This window comes from Cryptomeria japonica, chromosome 8 (genome assembly GCF_030272615.1).
Source record: "Cryptomeria japonica chromosome 8, Sugi_1.0, whole genome shotgun sequence".
In the NCBI taxonomy this organism is placed as follows: domain Eukaryota; kingdom Viridiplantae; phylum Streptophyta; class Pinopsida; order Cupressales; family Cupressaceae; genus Cryptomeria; species Cryptomeria japonica.
The window spans coordinates 664,973,551-665,000,571 of record NC_081412.1 but is presented as its reverse complement, the minus strand read 5'-3'; the positions used below and the strand labels follow the sequence as shown (position 1 = coordinate 665,000,571).

Sequence of the window (27,021 nt, the reverse complement as noted above, 5' to 3'; positions counted from 1 at the left end):
AAGATTTCTAGTGAATATTTAGCAAATAGAAAAGAAGGAAAATCACCTTCAATATGACAAGATCTCAATCCCAGGTGCTGTAGATGGGTAAACGGTGGAATCCAAGTTGAAGAAATGCTAACTGTAGTGGGGTTCTAAAATATAAAGATCTACATCATTAATTAATGAACAAGAGCTGTGATGCAGATAGAGTCCCTGTCTTTTCATAAAAAAAAGAGATTTGTTCTATGTTTGTTTTTGAAATGTCAAATTGAACATTGAGCATCTAGGATATTGTATATATAAACTATTGAAGGTTATTAGAAATAAAGAATAAAATATAGGATAGGAAAATTGAAATTCCTATAACATAAAACATGTAGATTAACATTAAAATATTTTATTAGCACAACATCAATCCTTACATCATTCAGAGTGCAACATTTGTTTATGGAGGAAGTTAACAACCTTCCTTTTGTTTTAGAACATGTCATAATTTACTTGAGCGCAACCCTAACTTCAAATTCATGTATTGAAGATAGGAGTACATGTCACAACAACAAAGGATAAACATATAGTTGTTGAAGATGAAACACCAATAGCCTTCTTCCCTCCAATTCACTTGGTTGTTCAGCATCCTGAGCCTTATGTATTGGAGCCATTATATATGTTTGCTGCTGTGCATTATTGAATGTAACAAGAACAGAGATTAATACAAGAATTCCCCTGTTAATGTAGACGTAGCCAATTTGGGTGAACCACTATAAAATTCTGTGTTGTGTCTTTATTCATTCTTTCTTTCTTTCTGTTTTTTCTACACTTTTATTTTTTCATCTATTCGCTCTTCATAATCAAACAATTGGTATCAAAGCTCGGTGGTGAAGCTGGTTGGGAAATTTGGTGTAAAATTTCCAGAATTATGGAAGAAGTGAACAAGTGGAAAATTGAGAAATTTGCAGGTCAGAATTTTGGACTTTGGAAGGTGCAAATGGAGTCACTGCTGATTAAGCAGGATCTTGCATTAGCGTTGGAAGGAAAGGCCAAAGGACAAGGCACTCTATCTGACCCAGAGTGGGAAAAAATGGACAAAAAGGCAAGAGCGATGATCTTTCTTTCGCTATCCAACAATGTGTTGTTTAATGTCTCATCGTAGAAAACCTCTAAAGACTTGTGGGATAAACTTTCATCAATGTATGAGATGGCTTCAACATCTAATAAGGTATATATTATGAAAAAACTTTATAATCTGAAAATGAAGGAAGGTGGAATTATGTCAAGCCATTTGAATGAATTCAACACCTTAATGAATCAATTAAATTCAGTTGGCAACATTTAGATGATGAAATTAAGGCAATTTTGTTATTATGTTCACTACCTAATAGCTGGGAAGGCGTTGTAATGGCTGTCAGCACTTCGGTGGCAGCCCAAAACAAGTTGAATTTTGATGATGTTGCAGGTACTCTTCTCAGTGAAGATATGAGAAGAAAGAATCAAGAGCCTTCTTCTGGAGAAGCTTTGATGGTAGTAAGCACTAAAAGGCATCAAGAAAGAGGCAAGTATAATAACAGAAATAGATCTAAATCTGCAAAGAGATCAAAATCTAGAGGTCGTGATGGCGAATGTTGGTTTTATGGTAAGGCTGGCCACACTAAAAGGAATTGTTGGTCTTACAAGAAAGCATAAGAAAAAGTGTGGGACAATGAAGTTAATGCAGTTTATGATAAAGATGATGGTGTTTTAGTTCTTTCTACAATCGACACTACATCAAACTCATGGGTACTTGATTCTGGAGCATCTTTTCATGCCACTTCTTGCATGGAAGCCTTCACTAATTATGAAGAAGGGCAGTTTGGAAGAGTGTACTTAGGTGACAATAAACCATGTGAAATTATTGGGAAAGGTAATATTTTGTTGCAGCTGGCAGATGGAAGCAAATGGCTCTTGAAGGATGTTCGTCATGTTCCTAAACTCAAGAGGAACTTAATTTCTGTAAGTCAACTTTATGATCAAGGCTGTCATGTATTTTTTACTTCTGATTCTTGGAAAATAACTAAAGGGGCCTTTGTGGTAGCAAAGGGAAATAAAGTTGGCAGTTTATATGTCTTTAATAATCATGATCAAGTGGGAGCTACTATGACAATTGAAGACAGCGGGACTGCACTTTGGCACAAAAGACTCGATCACATGAGTAAAAAGGGACTCTCCATTATGCTTAAGAGAGAGCAACTACCAGGTCTAAGATCAATTGACTTGGATTTTTGCCAACATTGTCTCTATGGCAAGTAGAAGTAGGTTAGCTTCTTAAGGACCGGTCATGAGAAGAAGAGTGTGCCCTTGGAGCTGATTCATTCTGATGTCTTCGGTCCCACGAAGGTAACATCAATTGGAAGTGCTAATTATTTTGTAACTTTCCTTGATGACTGCACAAGGAAAGTCTGGATTTACATGTTATCAAGAAAATCTGAAGTATTTTCAAAATTTAAGTTATTTAAAGCTTTCGCTGAAAATCAAAGTGGCTCCAAAATTAAGTGTTTGCAAACAGATAATGGAGGAGAATTTTGCCCCTCGGAGTTCGATAGTTTTTGTGATAACAATGGTATTCATCAGATTAAAGTTGTTCACTTTACTCCTCAAGAGAACAGTGCAGCTGAAAGACTCAATCGTACAATTCTTGAGAGAGCTCGTTGCATGCTCTTGAATGCTGGATTGGGTAAGGAATTTTGGGCCGAAGCCTGTAATACAGTAGTATATTTGATTAATCAAGCACCTTCATCTCGTTTGAACTTTGACATTCCAAAGGAGACTTGGTTGGGTAAGAAAATTAGTTATCATTACCTCAGAATTTTTGGTTGTGAAGCGTTTTCTTTCATTCCTAAGGAAAAGCATTCCAAGCTTGATTCCAAATCAAGACGCTATATTTTTGTTGGTTATGGTGAAAACCAATATGGTTTTCGGTTATGGGATCTGCTTGAAAAGAAGATAATTTGAAGTTGAGATGTGGTGTTTAATGAACACTATTTCCCAGCAATGCTAGCAACCCATTGATACCACAGAATATGTGCCCCTCTTTGTTTTTGATAACGATGTTTCATAGGAGCACTTGAGGTTGTCTTCTACCTCGGTTACTTCTCCAACCTCTGTTTTGGGGTCTGGACCCGTTTCTTCATCACATGTCTCCAGTTAGAATGAGTCTGATTCCTTTGGGATTGATAATTCCCAGCCTAGTGAAGTCACTTCACATGAGAAATCTGAATTTTTGAAAACAGTTATACATCCTTTACAAGGAGATTATGAAGTCTTACCAGAGGCTGAAAATTCTCCATGGTGCCCAGTTGCAAGCTCACAGTTTTTTCTGCCCAACACTCAAACAATTCGTAATGTGTCTTTGCCCATTGATCCCTGCTCCTCTCACCAAGTCTCTGGTAGTGTAGGGTTTGACACATCGCAGCAATTTCAAAATGATACAGAGCCACAAGACTCTGACTCCTCCCGCATAGCAACTATAGGTTTACCAAGAAACATTACGCCAGAATTTGATAGGAATTTTGGCATGGATTATCTACCTCTATCATCGCACAGGTCACCACCATCTCCAGTTTCATGCAGCATAGGTTTTGATTCATTAAAATCGCCAAGGGACATTAGCGTGGGATGTGATAGGAGTGATAATGTGGTAAATCACCAGAAATGTTCTCTGCCGCGATGCCTCTATTCACAACTCATACGTAGTCAAAGATCATCGACCTCTTCATCAGCGTATCTGCCCCAATCAATAGATTTGTCTTCAAGCACAGGGGGCATTTTTGGACAAACTCTCCCAGATCCTGGTTTGACAGAGATAATGCAGGAGGGTTCTGTGGATTTGAACCAGAAACATACTTGCACTAGTAATGGAAAGAATTCTTTGTCAAACAATGTTGGCAATAGACAGGGAAATGAAAATAGGGATCCAAATTTGTCCCAAAATTTAACTAACAATTCAACTATTGGGTTAAGAAGATCCACTAGGCAGAGGAGACTTCCAGAAAAGTTTAAAGATTATGAATTATTGCTAGCTGAATGTCCAGAATTATTATTCACTGATCAGATAGAGCCAGTTACCTTTAAACAAGCCTGTCATGATCCTTATAGTGAAAAATGGATGGAGGCAATGCGAGATGAAATGGATTCCCTGCAGACCAATTTAACTTGGGATTTGGTGTCACTTCCTCCTCATAAAAGAGCTTTGAAAAATCGATGGGTGTATCGATTGAAGGAAGAAGAAGGTGGTAAGAAAAGTTATAGGGCCAGGCTAGTTGTAAAGGGTTATGATAAAAAAAAAGGGATAGACTTCAATGAAATTTTCTCCCCAGTTGTGAGAATGACTTCCATTCATGCTGTGTTGGGTTTAGTCATAGCTAATGATCTTGAGCTTGAACAGTTGGATGTTAAAACCACATTTCTTCATGGCGATATTGAAGAAGAACTCTATATGGAATAGCTTGAAGGTTTCGTCAAAAAGGGTCAAGAACACTTATACTGTAAACTGAAATGAAGTTTGTATGGGCTCAAACAAGCCCCACGATAGTGGTATCGTAAGTTTGATCATTTCATGGCTGAGCATCAATTCATTCGTTGTGAGGCTGATCCTTGTGTTTACTACAAGAAACTTGATTCCAGTGAGTTTGTTTTATTACTACTTTATGTTGATGACATGCTAGTTACAGGTTCTAGCATGAAAACTATTTGTGATTTGAAACAACTATTAGCTCGCAATTTTGCCATGAAAGATCTTGGGGCTGCAAAATGTATACTTGGAATGAATATAATCAGGGATAAGAAGAACAAAGAAATCAGGTTGTCTCAAGAAAAATATATCAGTCAAGTTTTGGACAGATTTGGTATAAAGGATCTTAAGCGTGTTGTCACTCCTCTACCTGATCATTTTCGTCTATCTTCCGATATGTGTCCTAAGACACAAGAAGATCAAGAATTTATGAAATGTATTCCTTATTCATCTGTAGTTGGTAACCTTATGTATGCCATGATTTGCACCCGACCAGATATCTCTCACACAGTGGGAGTTGTTAGTAGATCTATGAGCAATCTCGACAAGGCTCATTAGGATGCTGTTAAGTTGATTATGAGGTACTTGAAAGGGACTTCCAGTTATGCTTTATGTTTTCATAGAGGTAAACTTTAGCTACAGGGTTATCTTGATTCTGATTTGGGTGGTGATCTAGACACACACCGATCTACATCAGCATATGTTTTCAAATTTGCTGGAGCAGCAATCAGTTGGGCCTCTAGGTTACAAAAGTCAGTTGCTCTTTCTTCTGTCGAGGCCGAGTATATGGCTCTATCTGAAGTGGCCAAAGAAATGATTTGGTTGTAGCACTTATTGAGTGAGCTGGGATGTAAACAGAATGATTATGTTCTTTTTTGTGACAGTAGCAGTGCCATTTTTATAGCTCATAATCATTCATCTCATTGTCATTCTAAACACATTGATATACAGGAACATTTCATTTGCCATGTAGTTGAAGAAGGCAAGCTACAGGTTGCTAAGATTGATAAAAAGGTGAATCTAGCTGATGCACTCACGAAGGCTATGACAAGGGCAAAGTTCAAGTTCTGTCGGACTTCTCTCGGCCTTGTCAAACTATGATAGCAGGGCAAGTAGGGGAATCTCTGCAGCAGCGATTGGGTTTCAAGTGGGAGATTTTCGAAGATGAAACACCAATAGCCTTCTTCCCTCCAATTCACTTGGTTGTTCAGCTTCCTGAGCCTTATGTATTGGAGCCATTATATATGTTTGCTGCTGTGCATTATTGAATGTAACAAGAACAAAGATTAATACAAGAATTCCCCTGTTAATGTGGACATAGCCAATTTGGGTGAACCACTATAAAATTATGTGTTGTGTCTTTATTCATTCTTTCTTTCTTTCTATTTTTTTTGCACTTTTATTTTTTCATCTATTCGCTCTTCATAAGCAAACAATAGTATCTGAACCAGAGAGGCTAGAGGAGAAATCTGCTTCATTTAAATAGGGGGCCCAATCTAGTCAAATATCATATTAAGCTTTATTTAGATTATATTAGAAGCTCCACAATATAGATCCATCATTAGACTTTCAATTTTACTCATTGATCATATAATCAAATACTAGAATATTTATATATTGAAAACACAATTAATAAAGAAATAACATTCATAATTTTCGACAACTAACTTATTTAAATTTAGTTATATTAATTACTTAAAAGAGATGTCATGTCAATGAAATACAGTGATGCATTCTTGTTGCATGTGTAAAGATGGTATTTTTGAAACATGGTATGTACATTAATCAAAGTGCAAGTATTGTATGTGGATATAGAACAAGGTGTATGAAGCGTTGATCGAATGCTGAAAGAGATGCCATCTCCTGAGTGAAGTAATAGCACAATATGCATTTGTTGAAATATGTTTAGGGATTTCGAGCTTAAAGTGAGATTCAGCCAGAATAAAACAGATGACATGATGTAGTGTTATCTTGTTATCTGGCAGATATCACACCATCTATTTGCCGATTTTGTGGATTGATCAAATTTTCATTTTGCACACGGGTCATGCCTCTTGGAATTAATAATATCGATTTAATATATTTGAAAATTTAAATTTAAATTTTTTTATATTTGGTAGATTATTTGTGTAAATTTTTTGACAATGATCTTAAAGATATAATTGGTATTTTTAATTTTTTTTATTCATGAAAGATATTAAGGAGTATTAATATTCTTGGAAATGACAATGGGCATTTATCAAAATGTAGATGCATAATTTTGTATATCTATAACATGTGTAGTTCAATAGATTGACCAACAACATCAAGATCTACATCATCTATTAAAGAACAATATAATATATCAAAGGATTGTTGCAATGTGGTGCATGACAATGCTATAGATGATGTTATGAAGGGTTATTGAGAATAATGATAGCATTAAACTTACCTCAAAAAAGTGATCAAGAAAATGAACATTTGACATAGAAGGAGAAATGCCAAATAAAATATGGGACATGAATATGACATGTCAAGGATTTTATAGATTGAGTAGATGTCAAAGTACTAACTCATTGAACCATTGGAGAATGATAATAAAAATGAAGCTCTAATAGAATGTGGGTGTACATTATTTATAGTTATAAATATGGTAGGAACAACAAATTATAGCCAAAATTTGACACCATTAAAAAAAATAAAAGCTGATAAGTTTTATGAAAAATAAGTCATACATAGACAGGAAAAAGTAGTGATAAGATGGAAAATAAATGACTAATTTCTTTATATTAATTATACCTTACAATTTGATACTAATATATTCAAAACAATGCAATTCTTGCTACATGTGGAGGTACAATTCAAGCTTAATTTATCTTACTAGTTTATATCCTAAATCTTTTTCACACCTTTTTTCTTATGTTTACTGGGAAAATTGTTAGGGAATTTACTTTTTATGTCTCAAATAATAAGACTAAGCCATGTATGTCATAATATTATGTTGTTTTATGTCACTCCATTGCCTATATATAATTGTTTCTCATTGTAAAATATATCATATATATTTGTATCCTTCAATAGGAAAACATATTATTTCATTTTTTGTCTCTCTTGTGCCTTCATCGAAGCATCTTGATCCTACGTGGCTATCTTAATATGCAAATTTGCAAGATATTATGATAATTTATATTGACTCTTACATGGTATTCAAGCCTTTAGGATTCCTTGTTGATAGTATTTTGAGGTATCTTGCTACGAAGCCATAACACGAGTGTGTTATTACCTAAACACATTACAACACACTTGCATTATGTCTTGTATGAGAGCAAAAAGTTATTTGACCACTTTTTGGTCCACTATCTCTCTACACTTACCTTCATAGACATGTGCAAGATAATTTAATCTTTTTATTATCTTTTATTCCAATCTTAAACAACAATCTAAGGCATAGTAGGTTCAACCTCAATACCATTTAGAATGGTCCAAACATTGTACCATTCCATTAAAGTTTGCATCTTGAGATTCCAATTAACATAATTGGACCCATATAACTTATTTGATTTAGCTAGATAAGAATCAATGATCTTTGCCATTAGAAAAATAGAAAATGATTTTTTTTACTAATTTCTTAAACTTAAAGGCTCTCTCTACTCAATCATCTTGGGCACTACCATAGACAACACCCTTCAATCTCACAATAAGGATCAACTCTATCTTTTTGCATCTCCTTCATTTTCCACGAATGAGGAATCTCAACCAAAACATAGGAATGTTAACACCCTCAATAATGGAAGCAAAAAAATCCTCAATATGCTATAGATTAAATAAAGGCTTCAATGTAGTTGGTGTCCCTACCAAATAATTAAAATAGAACATATGCATGAGGTGTATGGTTATGAAATCCAACACATAGCATGGTTTTGATTATGTGTATTGCATATTGCTAACTATTTTTTTGAACGTTACAGTATTGTGGTATACTAAATGCACGTGTAAATAGTTGTACAAATAGGAAATTTTAACATCATTGCAGAAGACATATTTGTATTGAGATGAAATGAAAAACCATGAAAATGAAGATGAGGAATTAGAAAATGGGTAAAATCAAGCATAGAAAAATATTATATGTTTTATATTCATATATCTTAGTTGATGTGTAGCTTACAAATAGTAAGGCAAGGCTTAAATGAAATTTTTTATTCACTTAATATTTTTGGAGAGACTAGGTAGAAGTGACAAAATATTGAATTTTAGGGACTTGTCTAATTTAATTTGGCCATGCTTCGTATGTCATTTGTAAATTTTACTGAAAAATAGCTTCACTGTGCATTGCTTAATAGCTTTGAGCTTTTGCATTAAAAACCTTGCAAAATTAACAAGGTTAAAATTAGTGATCTTTTTCCATTCTGAAAAGAAAATCATAACATACATAAAGGAATTTGAGGTATAGTTAGCATTACCTTGAGAAAAAGAATTTAATTAGGCATAATTTTCTAGCATATGACAACCTCATCTTAGACAATTTGCAATTTTTGATAAAAAATTAATTTAGAGTCAAAATATTTTTTTAAGGTCATGTTTTTTTCAAATTAGGATAATAAAAAAGAGTTGATTTGAGGATTTTAAATCATTATCCTCTTTTGTAATGTCAATAAAATAGTTGTTCATGGAAATCATGAAGGTTCCTTGCATTTGAAATTTACGCATGAGAAAGATAATTCCAAAGATGTCCTATTTGTAATATTTAAATGACATTTTTGCAAGTTGGGGAAAGTTTTGTTCCAAGAGCTTGGTGTGCAAATTGAAATCAATAGTACCATTCACAGTCTCAACTATGAAATGCAAAAAGGGCTAGTATGTGAAGGGGTTTGTTGTTGTGCAAGTGATGCATTGTTCTAAGTTGCGATTAAAGTGGGAAGTAAATGAACTACTTGGTGGCATTAGTTATAGAGTGACTGATATGGTAGAATGTGGACATTTTTGGTTTTAAGTGTTCCAATGACCTATGAATGGAGGAACAATTTTAGTAGGGGTGGTAGAAATATTTGTAATTGACTAAATGGTACTAGTTGTGTTGTAAATATTAAGTGTTTCAAATAGTTACTTGAATTTTTGAGGAGGCAAGTGTTTGTAAAGAAGATTTGCTACACTCATCATTGATTTCACCAACAAAAGTGGACAAACTTGAGTTTAATCAACTTGCTCCTCATTTGCCTAGCCTACAATATTATCAAGTAGTAGAAGTGGTGATGGAGCTGTAGAAAGGATTTTTTGTGTAGATATCTAAAAAAGTCACATCACTAACACACTAACTATTCCTCTTTATTAATTAAATAATTCTTTAATTCTTTAATTTATCTAATTTTATTCTTCTAAACTAATTCAATCATCATATTTCATCATAATTAGTTATTCAATTTCTTCTAATTTCCCTCCAATAATTTAATCATGAGACCTCTCCTTTTTAATTAGTTATATGATTTTATTATTTAATTAATTTTGAAATTTAACTTTATTTAAATAATATTTATTATTTAATTAAATTAAATTTCTATTTTCTCCATAATTAAATTATTTATTTCAATTTTTTAATTAGCTAACTATGTCTTCCAAATTAAATAAATCTTAAATTTATTTAATCTAAGTCATCTCTCACTTCTAAATTCTAAATTACCGAATTATATTTCTTTTTCATGTGCATGCTTTTGGATATTTTCAAAAATTAATTTTAAATCCAAATTTAGTTTAAAAGAAATCTCATGCTAAATTCCTATTGCACATGCTAATTTCTAACTAATACTCACCCCTAAGTTCACTTCTTCAATCACCTGTCTAACTACCAACAAATCTTTTAGCTCACTTTAGTTCCACTTCTCAATCAATTCTCTCCAATTTTTATAAATTAATCATCAATCTCCCTTTTTTATCAACCACTATCTTTGAGTTTCTGATCTATCATATTGTAGGTTATCAAGTGCAAATTTGAGAGCCAATATTGCACAAACAATGATTGATTAAGTTTATATGATTGATTTCATTATTTAGTTGTTGATCTCTTAATAATTTGTTATTTTTGTTTATGGATTTATTAATTAGATTTGAGTTTTTGTGGTTGACTCATTAAATATAATTAATTTATGTTGAAATTCCATGTAGCACATTTTGTAGAGTGGTATATGCATTAGCATGGTTTTTTGGCACTGTAAGTTGCAAAAGACAGAAATGTGTTAGTTGATGTAGTAAAGGACTTGAACAATGTGAGAAGCATATCATTTAGTTTGATGGTTGTAGAGAATATCTTACTGTAGCTATGTCAGATATGGATTATCCATCTTTAACTTGTAATTGGCATTCTACTGGTGCTTGAGTGTAACTAGCCACAAGAACAACCAATGATCCAATTGAATATGTGCTAGCTGAAAGGATGAGTTGAGCTATGGTTCTGTTCTGGTGTTACTCTCCATTGTTTTTTGAGTCAGTTGGAGGGAGTAATTAGCATCCCCCCTTTCAAAGCACATTTTATTCTTTATTGTAAAGTTTGTTAGGTGCACACTAGCACCAAGAAATAGCTAGGGGAATAATGTATCAATCAAATTATTGTTGATATTTATGGTTATTATCATTTGGTCATGACTATTGACCATATCAACATGCATAATAGGTGTTTTCACTTGGTCTATAGGGTTCTTGTTGCAACTAGGGCCATATGTCACAAGCACATCAAGTTCGAAGGCAACAACATATTGTGTAGTACAAATTTCAACAATGTTTGATAAATGGGTTGCCTGCAATTTTAATCTATAATTAGATGAACTATTTTAGTTTGTATTGTATTAGTAGAGATAAAGGAAATATTTTAAAAATTTGGAATAACACTTGGCTTCCTAATTGTGGTTGGTATTATAGCAACTTCCATCATCTGGAGTGGTATTTTGGTGATCAAGATCTCTATGTAAACTATAGAGAAATGGATAACACAAATCAGTGTTGGAACTAATAATATAAGGGAAAAGATATAAGGATGTGTTGACGAAAATAGAAATGGAGGTAAGGGAAACAAAAGTGTGTAATGACATTACATATTTTTATGGGATGTGAATTTTTTTGATGGAAAGTTGTCTTGAGGCACTGGGCTATCCATCTAGGCTTGTGCAATAACTTTGATCAAGAGAAAAATGCTATAATTTTGTTGGTGCTTGCAGCTATTGCAAATGTTAAATGTAGGAAGAATCAGTTGAATAAGTAGTTGTATTTCAACAATTTGCCAAGACAAATTATAGTTGCATGCAAGTCTTAAAAAAAAAATAGTTGATGACATTACTCATTAAGTTGTATATAGTTTTCAAAGTTTGTAAAATAGACTTGATTTATTGTAGAAGATGTCGTGATAAATGCTTGGGTGTAATCTTCAGTACATACACTCATACTTAAAAGAACTATGAAAATTTTGGGCTTCTATAATAACTTTGATTGGGAGAAAATTGTTATAATTTTGTTGGTTCCTGCAGATTTTGCAGCTATTAAATGCAAGAAGAATCAATTGAATAAGTAGTTGTATCTAAATAATTGCCAAGACAAATTATAGTTGCATGTAAGTGTTTAAAAAAAAATAGTTAATGACATTCTCATTGAGTTGTATATAATTGTCAAGGTTTGCAAAATAGACCTAATTTATTGTAGAAGATATCCTAACAAGTGCTTGGGTGCAATCTTAGGTATGTATACTAGTACTTGAAATAACCATGACAATGCAACAAGATTTAAATTGTATTAGATAAATAATGCTCTAGTATATAATCAGTTAAGTCAATGTACTATACAATAGGTAATGTGATAGTTGTATGAACTTAACATTAGTCATTTCTCTACTTTTGAACAAGACACGAAAATGCATCAAACATATAAAGTGCATTAAATATGCAGTGGGCAGTGGCATCTTTGGAAGATCTAAACAATCTAAAAGATCATGGCAAAGAAAAAAAAGGCATTGGACACAATGTCATGATGAACACCATTATGTTGCTTTCTTAAGTGTTGTATTATTGTAAGCCAACTACAAACCACTCTTAAATGTGAATGAATTGAGTTATATTGTACAAGCTTAGACAATTTTGTAGCTGGTAACACTATGTAATAAGTAATGTGAATAGTCATTTCTCTACTTTTGAATTGGAAACAAATAAACATTTCAAAATGGGGTCAAGATTCAAATACAGATAAGAGCTTCCTTAAATATTGCTAGTATGGGTTTCTCTTGAGTCATTACTTGGACATTTTTGGGAGTTAGACAATGAAATTGACAATGTATGCAAAAGATGTAATATACTTTGAATATACAAACAGATTAGGTGTTATGAAAAAAACATGAAAACATAGTGCAAAGAAAAAAATCTGAAATAAGGAACAAATATAATCCATACACAAACATATGCAAGGTTATGGTGCAAGAAGCTATACAAGGCTATTTTTACAGGGGCATTTGATGAGGTGGTCAAACAAGAACTATAATACTTAAAATTTAATTCAATATTAAAAATGGGAACACATTTTCTAATACCTATAACTTTTTCAATCATAATTTATTGAGAATAGAGCATAACTTAGGTAAGTGTAAAATTGATGGAATTATTGCCATCTATAAAGAAGAAAAGGGAAAAGATGGGAAAATAGATAACATGTAAAATATTATGTACAATGCACTGTTAACTCTTGTAGTGTAGGTGCACAATACACTGATGATTATTGTAGTGTAAGCATGTTCTAGGTAAATGAATGCACTATAGTAGAGTGATTTGTATGCCTTTGAAGACTTCAATTTGTGCCCTGTAATCATTCAAAGAGTAAAATAATATCAATTACTTGATAGAATGGAGTCATGGTGTACTAGCAATGAGAATACTTTTGGATCATCTCAAGATTATGATAGAAAACAAGAATTAGAACATCAATTTGAATCTTAGATTGAGTCAAACAAAGCATAATATTTTGTTGTTTGCCAATGCAATATACATGGTATCAAAATATTAACTCCAATGTGTTGGGTTAACATAGAATCAATATGTACCTTTTTGGTAATGAAAATAGTTGAGGATCATGAGTAGTGTTTTTAATTTGCATCTTAGGAGTATCAGAGCTTGGAGGGATATTTATCTATTTTGTCATTTCTCAAGCCATTACATTTGTGGGAAAATGGAGGTGAAACAATGGGCTGCAATTTCTTTTGTTGTTTCTTTAGACAATTATTGTCTTGCCATGTTTATGTTATGAATTTGTGTGAACTACAACTGGAATTGTATGGAGATTGCAAATTGGCTAGTCAAATATGTATCTAGTAAAGTGGATTTCACAAAACTAGTATCGATATTGCGTATCCAAAACTAATCTAACAAAATCCTTGCATGTGTTGTTGGCTTGTTAATGTCCAATGACAATTTGTACTAGTTCATAAATTCAAAAAATGTTATTTATGTTTTTGTAGAATGTAGCATGTCAATATTGAAGTCTCTAGCAATGATCAATTTGTAATTGGGTGGCATTGTGTTGATGATGAATCTATTTAATATTTTAAAAACCACAAAACTAGGCAACAAAGGGGGTGATATATATATATATATATATATATATATGCACAAAATAACACAAGTGGAAGACTTACACCAGAATTCCAAAAGGGTTACGAATGAAGATTAAAGCTAAAAGTTGAATTACACAATTACGATTAATCCAATTAATCCAACATTACTCAATAAACATAACTAATCATATACAATAACAGATTTCACTATTAAAATATTGAAAGAATAACAATATACTTTACTTTAAAATGAAGCATATATACATATAATAATGAAATTTGATAACTAACCTCCAACTCTTAGGATTACACTGACCATAAAATACATGGCTTCCAGAATACATTTAAAGTTAACATCAATAGAAATTACAAGGTTACATAAATTTAATGATACAATTGACCACATAGGTCTCATAAGAATAAACTCCAACATGAGCTAGATTATGAATCACGAACCATTGGTATGCCTGCAAAGCCAATCCTTACATGAAGGTACGAACAAGAATATCCGATGAAAAGTGGCACTACCACCCGACCATGTGATCCCAAAATGGAATCACCCCACCGTGCTAGGAGATAGTAGAGGAACCTCAAGAAAGAATAAATAGGACAAGGATGATAGTACAAAATGAATCCACAATACTCATGTGACTCGAACTCACAATACACTAGTGACCCTAAAGAGAGAGTGTCATCGCATGGCTTGAGATGGTTACCCTAGGTTGGTTTCCATAGGTCTCGACCCCCATCCTGGGTTATCCTGGTAGCCTTTCTCGAACCCTCGGCTCCATCTAAGTCTCATGTGGACCCTACCAACCTTTCATGAAGACAAGGTGGTAGGTTTTCCATTCCAAGCCTTCCCACTACATCGTGAGCCTATACAAGCACTCAACCATGTGTGGGGTACAATATCTTAATTAGTATTACAACTACCACCCCCTAATCAATTATTAAATTATCACTTATTAACTAACTTTCAAGGGGTTATCCTGCTATCCACTTTAGGTGCGGCCCCCACTCGAAAGCCACTCTCTCATAAGACACTAACAAACATGGTCACTCTACGAGGACCCTATGATGAAACAAAAGGCTATAACACCACTATCCAAATACAAGTGGCCAAAATAAAGGCATACTAACCCTTGACCAGTCATAAGGATCAAGCACTACATGGTTACGACAACGAGGTTACACTACATTAATTGGTCAAGAGATACCAAAATACATCACAACAGGACAAGTGACATAAACGAGAGATAACAAACAATTAAACCCCCTTGCAAGAAAAGCTAAAATCACTAAGACCCAACACAGTCAATCTTTTAAAAGAACAACAATCATGAATATACCTTGCAATTTTCATCGATCAAATTAGACAAATCATCAAAACCAAAGAGATTAAAAAATCTCAATAAAAAATTTGGGCAAAATAACAATGGCAAATATTGGAGAAAGTGAAATTATTAACTCAATTTCTTCATTCATCGAATTTTTAAAACACAGAGGAATAAATTATTTGGAAACACAAAGGGGGCAAATCTGGCAAAATTTTGCTAGCATAACCTCCCCAAATTTCACAAATCAAAACTAAAACATGCAGAAAAAATCAATTCCATCCATAAGATATAAATGGAGGAATTGATTTCAAGCAAAAATATAAAAATGAAATAACCAACTAAGGAGATTTGAGAAGCATTCTAAATCAATAATGAACTGAAATTTCCATTAAATCTCATGGAAACTACTCCAAAACAACTACAACCATTTTACAAATATTTCACACAACACATAGGAAGAAGAGGAAGAAATCTAATTTTTTTTAATGAAAATAAAAGCAGAGGCTATCGAACCTGTGAAGCTATCCAGGAAGCAATTTGTGGAAGAGCTTCAACCCTGCAACTAGATTCTCAAACTAGTTCCTTCTTCCAAACAATTTTCAAATTTTGCCTTCCAAGCTGAATCCTCCCCTTCCCGTGAACTCATAGGCATAAATACAAAAATATTTCAACCTAAACTTTTAGGTTGAAACTTTTTCCCCCCAACCAATCAAAATAAAGCTATTAAACAAATAAGGAAATCTGATTTACTTTATTCTCATGAATTAACCTTTTTTTTTTCTTTTTTCTTTTAACCATTAAATACCAAAAGTCAAAAAGAAAGGTAGAGAGCAAAAAGCTTTATTGTTTATCTTTCTCATTTACCATTTCTGAGAGATTTTAACTCAACATTACATTTTTGGAATTTAAATAGAAAGGAATATACTTACTAATTTTCCCCATATATTAATACTCTTTAACACAATATATATTAAGCCATTTTAACTTTCAATTCTAGCAACTTTATCTATTTAATTTAAATCAATTACTCAAGGCATATTTAAAGACTAATTACGCCAACACAAAACTAGCACCAGTCACTCAATTTAACAACCATTTAAATAATTGAAAGCATGTAAAATGAGGAATGATCAAAAGATGACTCACAAAATGAAAATACTAACACACTATGACTCGCATATCGGTCAAACGAGAAAGTCGATCGACTGATAACACTGACATGAGTGTGACTAAGGGTCAAGTTACGGTCCAACCACTATCTTCTCCATTCTCATTAGACAAATAAGGTATGCTTAGACCTATGAAACAAGGGGGAGTCCGTACCCTGTACCTACCTGGTACTTGTACCTACAATGTCTTGCATTAGTGAACAACACATGCAAATATACAGATATATAATCAAACACGACATGCACACCTTTGAAGGAGAATCATGACATTCCCTGTCTCACCAGAGTGAGTGAAGGAAAATCATCCCCTCACATCCCATACACTTGCAAACACGCAACACAAAAATAACACATTGCATATGTAAGGTAAAAGTGTCAGTCCATGACAATAATCCATAAAAATAGCATTAATCATAAGCACTAAAATACTGCAAGAAAGCATAAATCACATATCCAGTAAAACCATGAAATAACATCGCATAAAGTTTGAATCAATATACAATAATGTATCCACAGAATAGTCAACTGAAGTCAAACATAAATCCAAAAAGAGGTCTGACCGAGGAGGGGTACTACAAAAGGTGTCCAATAAATAGTTCATAATTAGACTATGTGGTGTGAAAACTAACAACTTGAAGACTACAATTACATTTTCTTAAGTTAAACTATGCAAAATGCTCTATAAAGAATTCAAAATACTATATATAAATACTCCACTCACTTTAATGCATACTTTCCAATCCCTCAACACCTATTTGTATTGTAAATTATTTAAATTATCTTTCATATATCTAAAAATTAAATGATATATTAAATCACATTTTAATATTTCAAAAAATCTCAATATACATATACATGGTAAAGTGTCATTGCAAAATAAATTCGCTAAGATTTAAAATTATTAATGTCATACATATAAGTTAACTTATTAAACTTAAGATATTTTTATTATATAATTAAAGTCTAGAAACTTGCAATTATTTACAATCATTGATAGAAATACATGAAAATAGAAAAAATACATTTTTAAAAACACAAATTGAAAAAGGTTGAGCTAGATTTTAAAAAGTGAAAAATACATGAGTTGTTTTATTTGCAATGAATGTTTAGTAGAGTTCTTGTGAAGACAATAAAAGTTGACTATTAAAGGTTAAAAAGTCTTGGTTGTGTCTTATTGCAATAAAAATATATTAAAATTTAAACTATATAAATAACAGTGAAATTCAAAAAGCATAAAAAGGGGTATGAAAATGTTTAAGCAATCACAAAATTTAATATCTCATGTTTTATTTAAGATGTAACATGAAATAGAACAATGCACTTTAAATTTTCTGTCAATATCTTAAATAAGAAAACATAAATATGAAGGCAGTGGGCTTTCCAGGGTATTTTTCAACGCCGTTGTGCAAAGAGCCGTGGCATAAGTCTATCCAGATAATAGAAATATTCATTATCTCCATCTTATTTGGAAGCACAATAGTGCAATTACAGTGGCATATCCCATCCCATAACTGAATCCCACTGCCACTGCCCACCATCTCTTCATTCCATCATCTTCTTCCTCTTCCTCTACCTCTTTGTCTTCCTCTACCTCTGCCTTTGTCTCTCTTTCATGCAATTCTTCTTGCTTTCTTTGGTTCTATTTTCTAATGGAGGTCCATGTAGATCTAGGTTTCCCACAAAAGAAGAAGCCTCAAAGGTTGCAAATTGCTTACCTTGTGGTATCAAACTAGAAAACATGTTATTTGAAACATTCAAAACCACAAGGAACGTGAGGCTCAGAAGTTCTGAGGGAATCTTTCTAGACAAATTGTTTCCTGAGAGATCCAAGGACTCCAGTTTAACCAAGGCTCCCAGAGATTCTAGAATGGAACCGCTCAATTTATTTCTTGAAAAGTTCAAAGAAATTAGATTTTTGAGAAGACCTACTTCAAGAGGAATGTTGCCTAATATCTTTTCATATGGAGTTGTCCACCCCTTACCCCAAAGAGTAACTTGATCTCAGATTGTGAAGTCATAGTCATGAAAGGGATCACTAGCTCCAAAATGCCAAGTGAACTCTGATTCATTGGCCATAACATCTAGCTTTCCTAGATTTTTAGGAATAGGTCTTGATAAACAATTTTGGGATAAATCTAAAATCTGTATAAACTTCAGCTCCAGGAGGAAGGTAGGAATAGTGCCTTCAAATTTATTTGAAGCCAACCCAAAATTCGGAGACGTCTCAACTCTCTAATGAAAACTAGGATGTTTCCTTGAATTTGGTTGCTTCCAACATCAAATACATGTAGATCTGTACAATTTATTATGGATGAAGGAATGGTACCTTGTAGATTGTTTTCATAGTGATTTAGTGTACGAAGAGACCTCTGATTTTCTAGTTGCTCTAGTATCTCCTCTTGCAAATCATTATGAGCCAAATTTAAAACATTCAACTCCATGCATCCCCCAAATTTGGAGGAATTCTGCCCCTAATATTGTTCTTTGACAAGTCCAGATATTCAATCACACTTGTATTTGTGTAGAATGAAATTGGAACTTCTCCTATCAGATTATTGCTTGATAGAAGTAAGACATAAGAATTAATTGTAGCAGGAACAAACCACCAAAATTATTCTCTGTCTTAAAGGATGGAAGAGAGCCTTGTAATTTGTTTCTTTTCAACAAAAGGATGAAGAAATGCTTGGATATTACCGAAGGCAGAGAACCTTCTAGCTGGTTATTTGAAAGAAATAGCTCGTTGAGAGCAGCAAGATCCCCTAGCCAATTAGGAATTTATCCTACAATGTTGTTATCTGAGAGATGCAAGACTTCTAGTGAATATTGAGTAGATAGAAAAGAAGGAAAATCACCTTCAATATTGTAAGAGCTCAATGCCAGGCACTCGAGGTGGGAAAATGGTAGAATCTAACTTGAAGAAATGCTAACTATAAAGCTATCATTAGAAAGGTTCAATTCTTGAAGCTGAGTTAAGTTATCCATCACCGAAGAGAAAATATCCCTGTTAAATTATTGGAAGAAAGTTTTAGTGTTTTTAATCTAGCTGGTTTTAAAAGCGTATCTGGTATTTTTCTCGAGAGCTGATTATTTTCAAGAACAAGGCTTCTCAATAGAAGAAGACAACCAAAAGAGGGTGGCAAGAATTGTAGCCCTACCACGATGACAGGCGACGCATGGGATCGATGAGAGCTCCTTTGAAATCTAAGAGGTAACTTTTTTCATCAGCTGGGCATCCATTGGTGAAAGGATAACTCAACCGCATGAGCATGGCCAAGGTAAAAGTGAGATTCATCCAGAGTGAAACAAAAGACATGATGATTCTATGTAATTGTTCCTATGAACAAACATTACACTTTATAATTGGGCAATCAAACAAAATATTCAACTTCTTGATCATTATAATCTTCCTCCAAGACTTTTTCTTCTACTTTTATGATGAGGAGTCTTCTTAGGTGTCTTGAATTTATTTATTTAAAGATTATTTTATTTATTGAAGAATTATTTTATTTTATTAAAAACATTTTATTTCATATTTGAATTATTGTATATATATATATCTATAATTAAAAAATATTTTATATTTTTAAATTGAAATTCTTGATTTTGTTTGATTCAAATTTTCATCATCATTTGTTTTCAAAGATATGAAAATATTACAATCACTTGTGTGAAAAAATACTTTTAAGATATTAAAAGTTTTGTTTTTGAATTTTTTCCTATGAATATCGTTTATTTTTAGTTGATCATATCATCTCTATTTTTTAATTTATTAATTTGTATATTGAAGTTGATATAATTAATAATATATTTTTAAATATAATTATTTAATTTTCTAATTTAATTTAAATTGAATTCAACATAAGTATATTTAATGATTGTTTAGATGATAATTGAGGTTATTTTAAAAACATTTGTACAAAATTTACATACATTATCACTTTCTTATGGAGGGAGTGTAAATGGTATGTAAATGTTTTCATTTCCAATTACAATCTTAAGAAAGAACACAAGGGTTTTTTGTCTCATCTTTCCATTATGTAAGCTTTTAATATCTTTTCACCGTAGTAGACTATAATTATTTTTTTGATGAACACATGCATCTAATTCTATTAAAATTTAAATATTCACATATTTATAAAAGAATGTAGGAGGAAACTAGGTCACTCAGAGTCACACATGAAGTGCTTGGAAAACAAGTAAGCAACAATAAAAATAATAGCTGCTAAGCAGCGAGAGCAACACTAATAGGAGGTTTGAGGGGGTTCCTAGTCATCCAATTTACCACATTCATCAACACGGTCTGTAATGGTGTTAGGGATAGACCACCCTTCATTTTTCTTATCTTCTCCCTCTTCTTTGTCTTTGTATTTGTCTTTGTCTTTTTCTCCATTCTGCATATGATAAATAGCTTAAGGCAACCAATGAGCCACTTTGAAGACTTTGACCAACCACTACCACCACCAGTTGATGGCCATCCACTGCCACCACCAGTTGATGGACCCATCCCATCTGATGGCCACCTAGAGGTATCATCTCCTAGTGCAGGAAAGTAAAGTGACACTAAGACAAACAACTCCTATTGCCAGAGTGGTGGTAGACACTTGAGATCTAGGGGATTGCGAACCCTGAGTTGAGAAGCTTTTGCTACAAGGTAGAGAATGACCATGGGAAACAAAATTTTCCAAGGGACCCTCCCCACAGTGCATTAGGAATTACCCCAATGGTCAAGTAAATTGTGCATGTGAGAAACCTCCAAAGCCACCTTATTGGCTTGAACTTGAATGTAAAGCATGCCATTAGAATAAATAGTAGGTTTAGAGAAAAGTGAAACAACAATATGAATAAAACACAAACAAATTCCATCTTATAGATCCAATAGTTGAAAGTTGTGAAATTAGAAAAATTAGGTCCTATGATAGACATTTTTAGACTTTGAATAGGTAGAAACACTTAGATGTTGGAGTGTATCTCTAACGTCCAGTAACTTTCATCCAAGTTTCAAGGAGACAAATCCATAGAGCCTAGAATCTAGGATCTATATCTCATTGTTGACAAAAGCACCTTTAAGATGTTGGAGCCTAGCTCTAGTGTCAAACACGTTCTACTCCATATTTTCTACTACAAGTTCCTCTTTACATCCCATTTCTAGATCTATAATTCTAAGTTGGTTTTCTATTTTGTATCTTACTGTTTATGCTTCATATTCTCAATTTTCTATAATTTTACCTAATCATTACATATTCATGTAAAATCAAAAGATGAATTAACCAAACAAAGCATCCTGCTATCCTTGAGGATCAAAGTTGGATCTTGTGGCTTATCTCCTCCAATGATTGATAGTGATTTGGGAATTATAAACTTTATTTGTGTCCCTAGGATAAGATCCCATTTCCTGACATATTAGAATATAGATTTTTTTTTTTTGAAAAGCCGCATATATTCATTACAATCAATTAGAAAAAGGTAAATGAGGTATTAGTTAATTTTTTTTTTGTGATGGAAGATAAATGAATGCATAACATATAGAAACCCTCAAAAAATTAATATGTAATAGATGAGAGTCGGAACACAAAGGGCCAAAAAATGGCATTGGGAGAAAAAATCAAGGGAATATGTTAGCAGAAATTGTGAAACTTATTTTAGTCTCAAAATTTTACCAATTCTTTAGATTGGTATGCAAAAAGAATAAATATTTACTTTTAGTAAATGAATATTCATTTTCAACAAACACCTAAGTTGAAAGATTTGCTAAAAATATGTTTATAAACACCACAATGAAATCCACCTCCTCATGAATGCATATGACAATTCATATAATTTTTTTCTAGAGAATATTAATCATAAATTATTTTTTATTTACTCCTATATGTCCAAGGACACATTCCAAAAGTGTTGGAGACAAATGATTAATACACAAGATCATAAGCTAAATAGCATGTTAATCCTAACAAGGGTGTGACTCTAAAATTATTTTTAAAATGATTTAGTATAATATTACAAATGATGCCCTTCTCAATATGAAAAAGAGGAAGAAATAATTTGATTAATGGGTATAAGTTTCATGAGAAGAGTTGAAACATGATTCCTTAATAAAGAAGCTCATTCAAGAGCTTCAAGTTGAAGACATGTCTTTTTTTGATATGAATTCCTAGAAGGATAATTGCTTATGGTACAAAGATTTGCTATTCTTGATAAAAAATATTTGTTGAAAACTACCATATTGTCTCAAATTCATGACTCACCAATATGAGGACATTCGAGGTTCTAAAATAACAATAACCTTGCAAAAGATATTTCTCTTGGGAAGGTTTTAAGGGGGACATAAGGAAGTTTATGATTTAATATTTGATATGCCAACAAAGTAAAGGTGAAAAAATAAAAATCGTAGACCTCTTACAACTATTAGGTATACTAGCACAACTTTGGGAGTTAATAGGGGTAGATTGCATTACTAGTTTGCTTAATTCAAATAAATTTGATATTTTTTATACACTTTCTAACTATGCACATTTCTATGGATTCTCTCATCCATTTATTCTCGTACTATAAAAAAGTATTTGTGGAAAAGGTGCCAAAATTTATGGTAGCTCTACAATCATTATGAGAAAATGTGATCTAATATTTATTAGCATATTTGCAATATGCGAAATAAAATAGTATATAACTCATCTTATCATCTACGATAAAATAAAATAATATAATTTAACAATTAAATGTTAAGATGGATATTTATATCTCTTTCGATTTTCACACATAAGGAAAGATGACTCTAGTTGAGATTTTTTATGAATGTCATCCACAATATACTAATAGCAATAAGAGATACTTCAAAACTTCAGTAATAATTTTCCAGTGGCTTGGTATAGCATGAAACAAGCAACATATCAATGTCACAATTAGTGGTATTTTGAGGTGGGAGATTAGGTAGTCCTCCAATTGAAACCCTACAAGTAAGTGCCACTTAAGTAGCAAGAAAAAAATGCCAAAATTTTTATTGTGTCTATAAGGTTATCCACCAGATTTGTATAGTAACTTATAAGATGGAATTTTCACCTTTCCTTTAACAAATATAACAATGAATCCTCTAAAAACATATATCTCAATTATGCTATGCACATTAATTTAAATGATAATGAAAGTGTTTTAGAGATACTTGGTGACTATTTCAAGGAAGGTTGTGATATTACCAAAATGTGTCCGATAACTAGTTTAGAAAACTCGGTCAAGATTGTACTATAATTTATTGACCTTGGTGTTACCATTATTTCTTTTATTAATAATATTATAGTTGAGAGTAGACAAGTGGTGTCACATAGATTATGAGGTGCTAACTCAACATAAGACTATGTGATGTAGAAAAGAGACAACTTAATGACAACAATTTTATATTATTTAATTAATCTATGCAAATTGATCTATAAAGGAATTCATAATAAAATATATAAAAAATACACTCCCTTTGTGTATGCTTGCCAACCCTCCATTGACTAATTAAATTATTTGTTATGTATCAAATGCTTAAATGATATATTATATCACATTTCAATTATTTAAAAAAATCTAAATAAACATGCACAAAATAATATCATCTTAAAATAAATTCACTATGACCAAGATTCATAGAATACCATTGTTATATTTACACTATACTAAAATCTAAAAACTTATATAACTCTTTATAATCATTAATACAAATACATGAAAAAGAAAAAAATTAGATTCAAAAAACACAAAAAAAAATATACATATACAAAATTTGTTTTATTTGCAATAAAGGTTTACTAGAGTTCTTGCAAATACAACATAAATTGGTTATGAAAGATTGAGAAAACTTGGCTGTCATTATTACATTTAAAATATATAAAGTTTAAATTATATAAAAAACTATGAAATTCATAAAGCATAAAACTAGGATTGAAAATGTCCAAATGTGCCATGCAATTGTATAGCTTGAGTTATTTTTAATATATAACATGAGATATTACAATGCATTTTAAACCATATTAAATGAGAAAACTTACAATATGAAGGCAGTAGATTATCTATGGTATCTTTTCAACGCCGTCCAAAGAGATGTTGCATAAGACTATCCAGAAACTGAAATATTAGTTTCTCCATCTTATTCGGAAGTAAAGCACTGCAATTACAGTGACAAAACCCACCCCCACTGCCCACCATCTCTTCCTTTGCCTCCTCGACATCCCTATTATGCACTTCTTCTTGAATGCTTGGGCTACCTTTCCCACCAAAACCAGGGGTAAGGGTTCTATTTCCTAATGGAGGTCCATGTAGATTTGAATTTTCTGCAAAAGAAGAAGCCTCAAAAGTCGAAAAGTGCTTGCCTTGAGGTATCAAACCAGAAAGCATGTCTGCAACGGTATGTGGTATTTTTCCTGAGAGCAGGTTATTTTCCAGATTGAGGCTTCTCAATATAGGAAGACAACAGATAGAGGGTGGTATATTGCCTGTCAATTTGTTTTGGGAAAGATCTATTACTGAAAGTGGTATGACTTTCCCAAGCGCAGATCCAAACGGAGGTATATCCCCTGTTAAGTAGTTATGCGCGAGAACCAATTTCTTAAATTTAGTAAAGTTTACAAAGAAAAGACGAATTATTCCGTCTAAACTAGTCGACTGGAGGTAAAGATTGGCTATTGAGGAGGATTGGTATTCAATGAAAGAAAGGTTCCCTTCCAACTGGCTACCTGACAGCTCAAGATTTCTCAGGCTTGAACGGCGCAAGAAATCTGAAGGGATGGAACCCTTGAGACCACAATCAGATAGAACAAGAGAAACCAAGGACGAGACATTCTGAAACCAAACTGGCAATGGGGAACTAAATGAATTATCTGAGAGATCGAGATGGGATAAGTGAGTGAGATTTAGGAGAGAAGGTATTGTACCTGAAAGCCAACAGCCAGATAAGTAAATCTGGCTAAGATTAGAGTGGCTGCTAAGGGCAATATTCCAGTGATCATTTGCGATCGACAGATTCACATCATTCATAGCCAGGAACTCCAAGCTTCTCAGATTTTGTACCCATCCTGCAAATTTCCTACTCTCCAAGACAAAATTCCCAAATGGTCCTGCTGAGAGATCAAGGTGGCGCAAGGTTGTAATATTCCCCAACTCCAGAGGGACCTCACCTCCAAATCCAGCACTTGCCAAGCTAAGGAAGGAAAGGCTCTGGAGTTTTGCCAATTGAGGAGGTATTGAAGTACCATTGAAATAATTGTATCCGAGATCCAGGTGCTGAAGATACTGCAGATTAAACAGCGATGGATGTATCGCCCCACTAAGATTTTTGGAATTGTCCACGTAAGTACCAAAGGGATTTTTGATATCAAGGCTGATGACATGGCCTGAATGGAAGTCGCAGTGAATACCCTTCCACTCGCAACAATTGTAGCCCTTCCACGAGGATAAGCGACCCGTAGAATCGACAAGGCCTCCTTTGAAATCTAACAAGTAATTTCTTTCATCAGCCGGGCATCCATTGATGAATGGATAAAATATCTGCATGAGCATCACCAAGGCAAAAGTGAGATTCATCCAGAGTGAAACAGAAGACATGATGATTAGACCTGCAAGTGAGTTGCCATGGACAAACGCTAGACTTTATAATCGGGCAGTCTAACACAATATTCAACTTCTTGATCCTTATAATATTCATATGAAGACATTTTCTTGTTCTACTTTTATTATGACTTGTTCTTGGACGTCTCTGAATTTATTTATTTAAAGATTATTTTATTCATTCTATATTAGGATTCGTTTAAGAATTATTTTATTTTATCAATTGTAAATATTTAATATTTTTAATTTTTAACTTTTTCTTTTGTTTGATATTTTGGTCATCATTTGATTTCAAATATATATAAATAAGACTCGGGAAGAAAACATTTTTAATATAGTAAAAATCTTGTATTTGAATTCTTTTAATTTATTAATTTGTATGTTGAAGTTTGTACATGAGTAATAATATATTTTTGAATATATTAATTAATTTTTCAATATAAGTAAAGTTGAATTCAATGTAAGGTAGGTATATCCAATGCTTTTTTAGATAATAATTGAGATCATTTTTTTAATATTTATTAAAAATTTATATACATTATCTTATTTTTATTGGAGGAAGTCCAAATGGTATCTAAATGTTCTTATTTCCAATCACAATCTTAAGAAATGATAAAGGGGTTTTTGTCTTATTTTCGATGTATACTTCTAATATCAACTAAATAATTTAATCACCTAATCAATACTTTTCTTAATAAAAAAAATTAATTAGCAAATAATTTAAATTTTTTGATTTGTTTTTAATGAATAGAATGAAATAATAGTGGGTCCAAATTTATAGAAAGTCTCAATAAGTTTGATCTAATGTGTACTAAATCATTACACTAATATTTATAAAGATTTTACATCAAAATATTTTCA

General features: G+C 32.5%; 1 protein-coding gene across 1 annotated transcript; it reads right to left on the bottom strand.

Annotated features, from left to right (window-relative positions):
• Window positions 1-24,639: 24,639 nt before the first annotated feature.
• LOC131050092 (receptor-like protein EIX1) lies at window positions 24,640-26,157 on the bottom strand. Its single transcript, XM_057984230.2, has one exon. The coding sequence runs from the start codon at window positions 26,155-26,157 to the stop codon at window positions 24,640-24,642; it is 1,518 nt and encodes a 505-aa protein (XP_057840213.2).
• Window positions 26,158-27,021: the final 864 nt, after the last annotated feature.

Excerpts from the sequence above, each read along its gene's own strand:
- LOC131050092 (XM_057984230.2), bottom strand. The coding sequence starts at position 26,157 with ATGTCTTCTGTTTCACTCTGGATGAATCTCACTTTTGCCTTGGTGATG.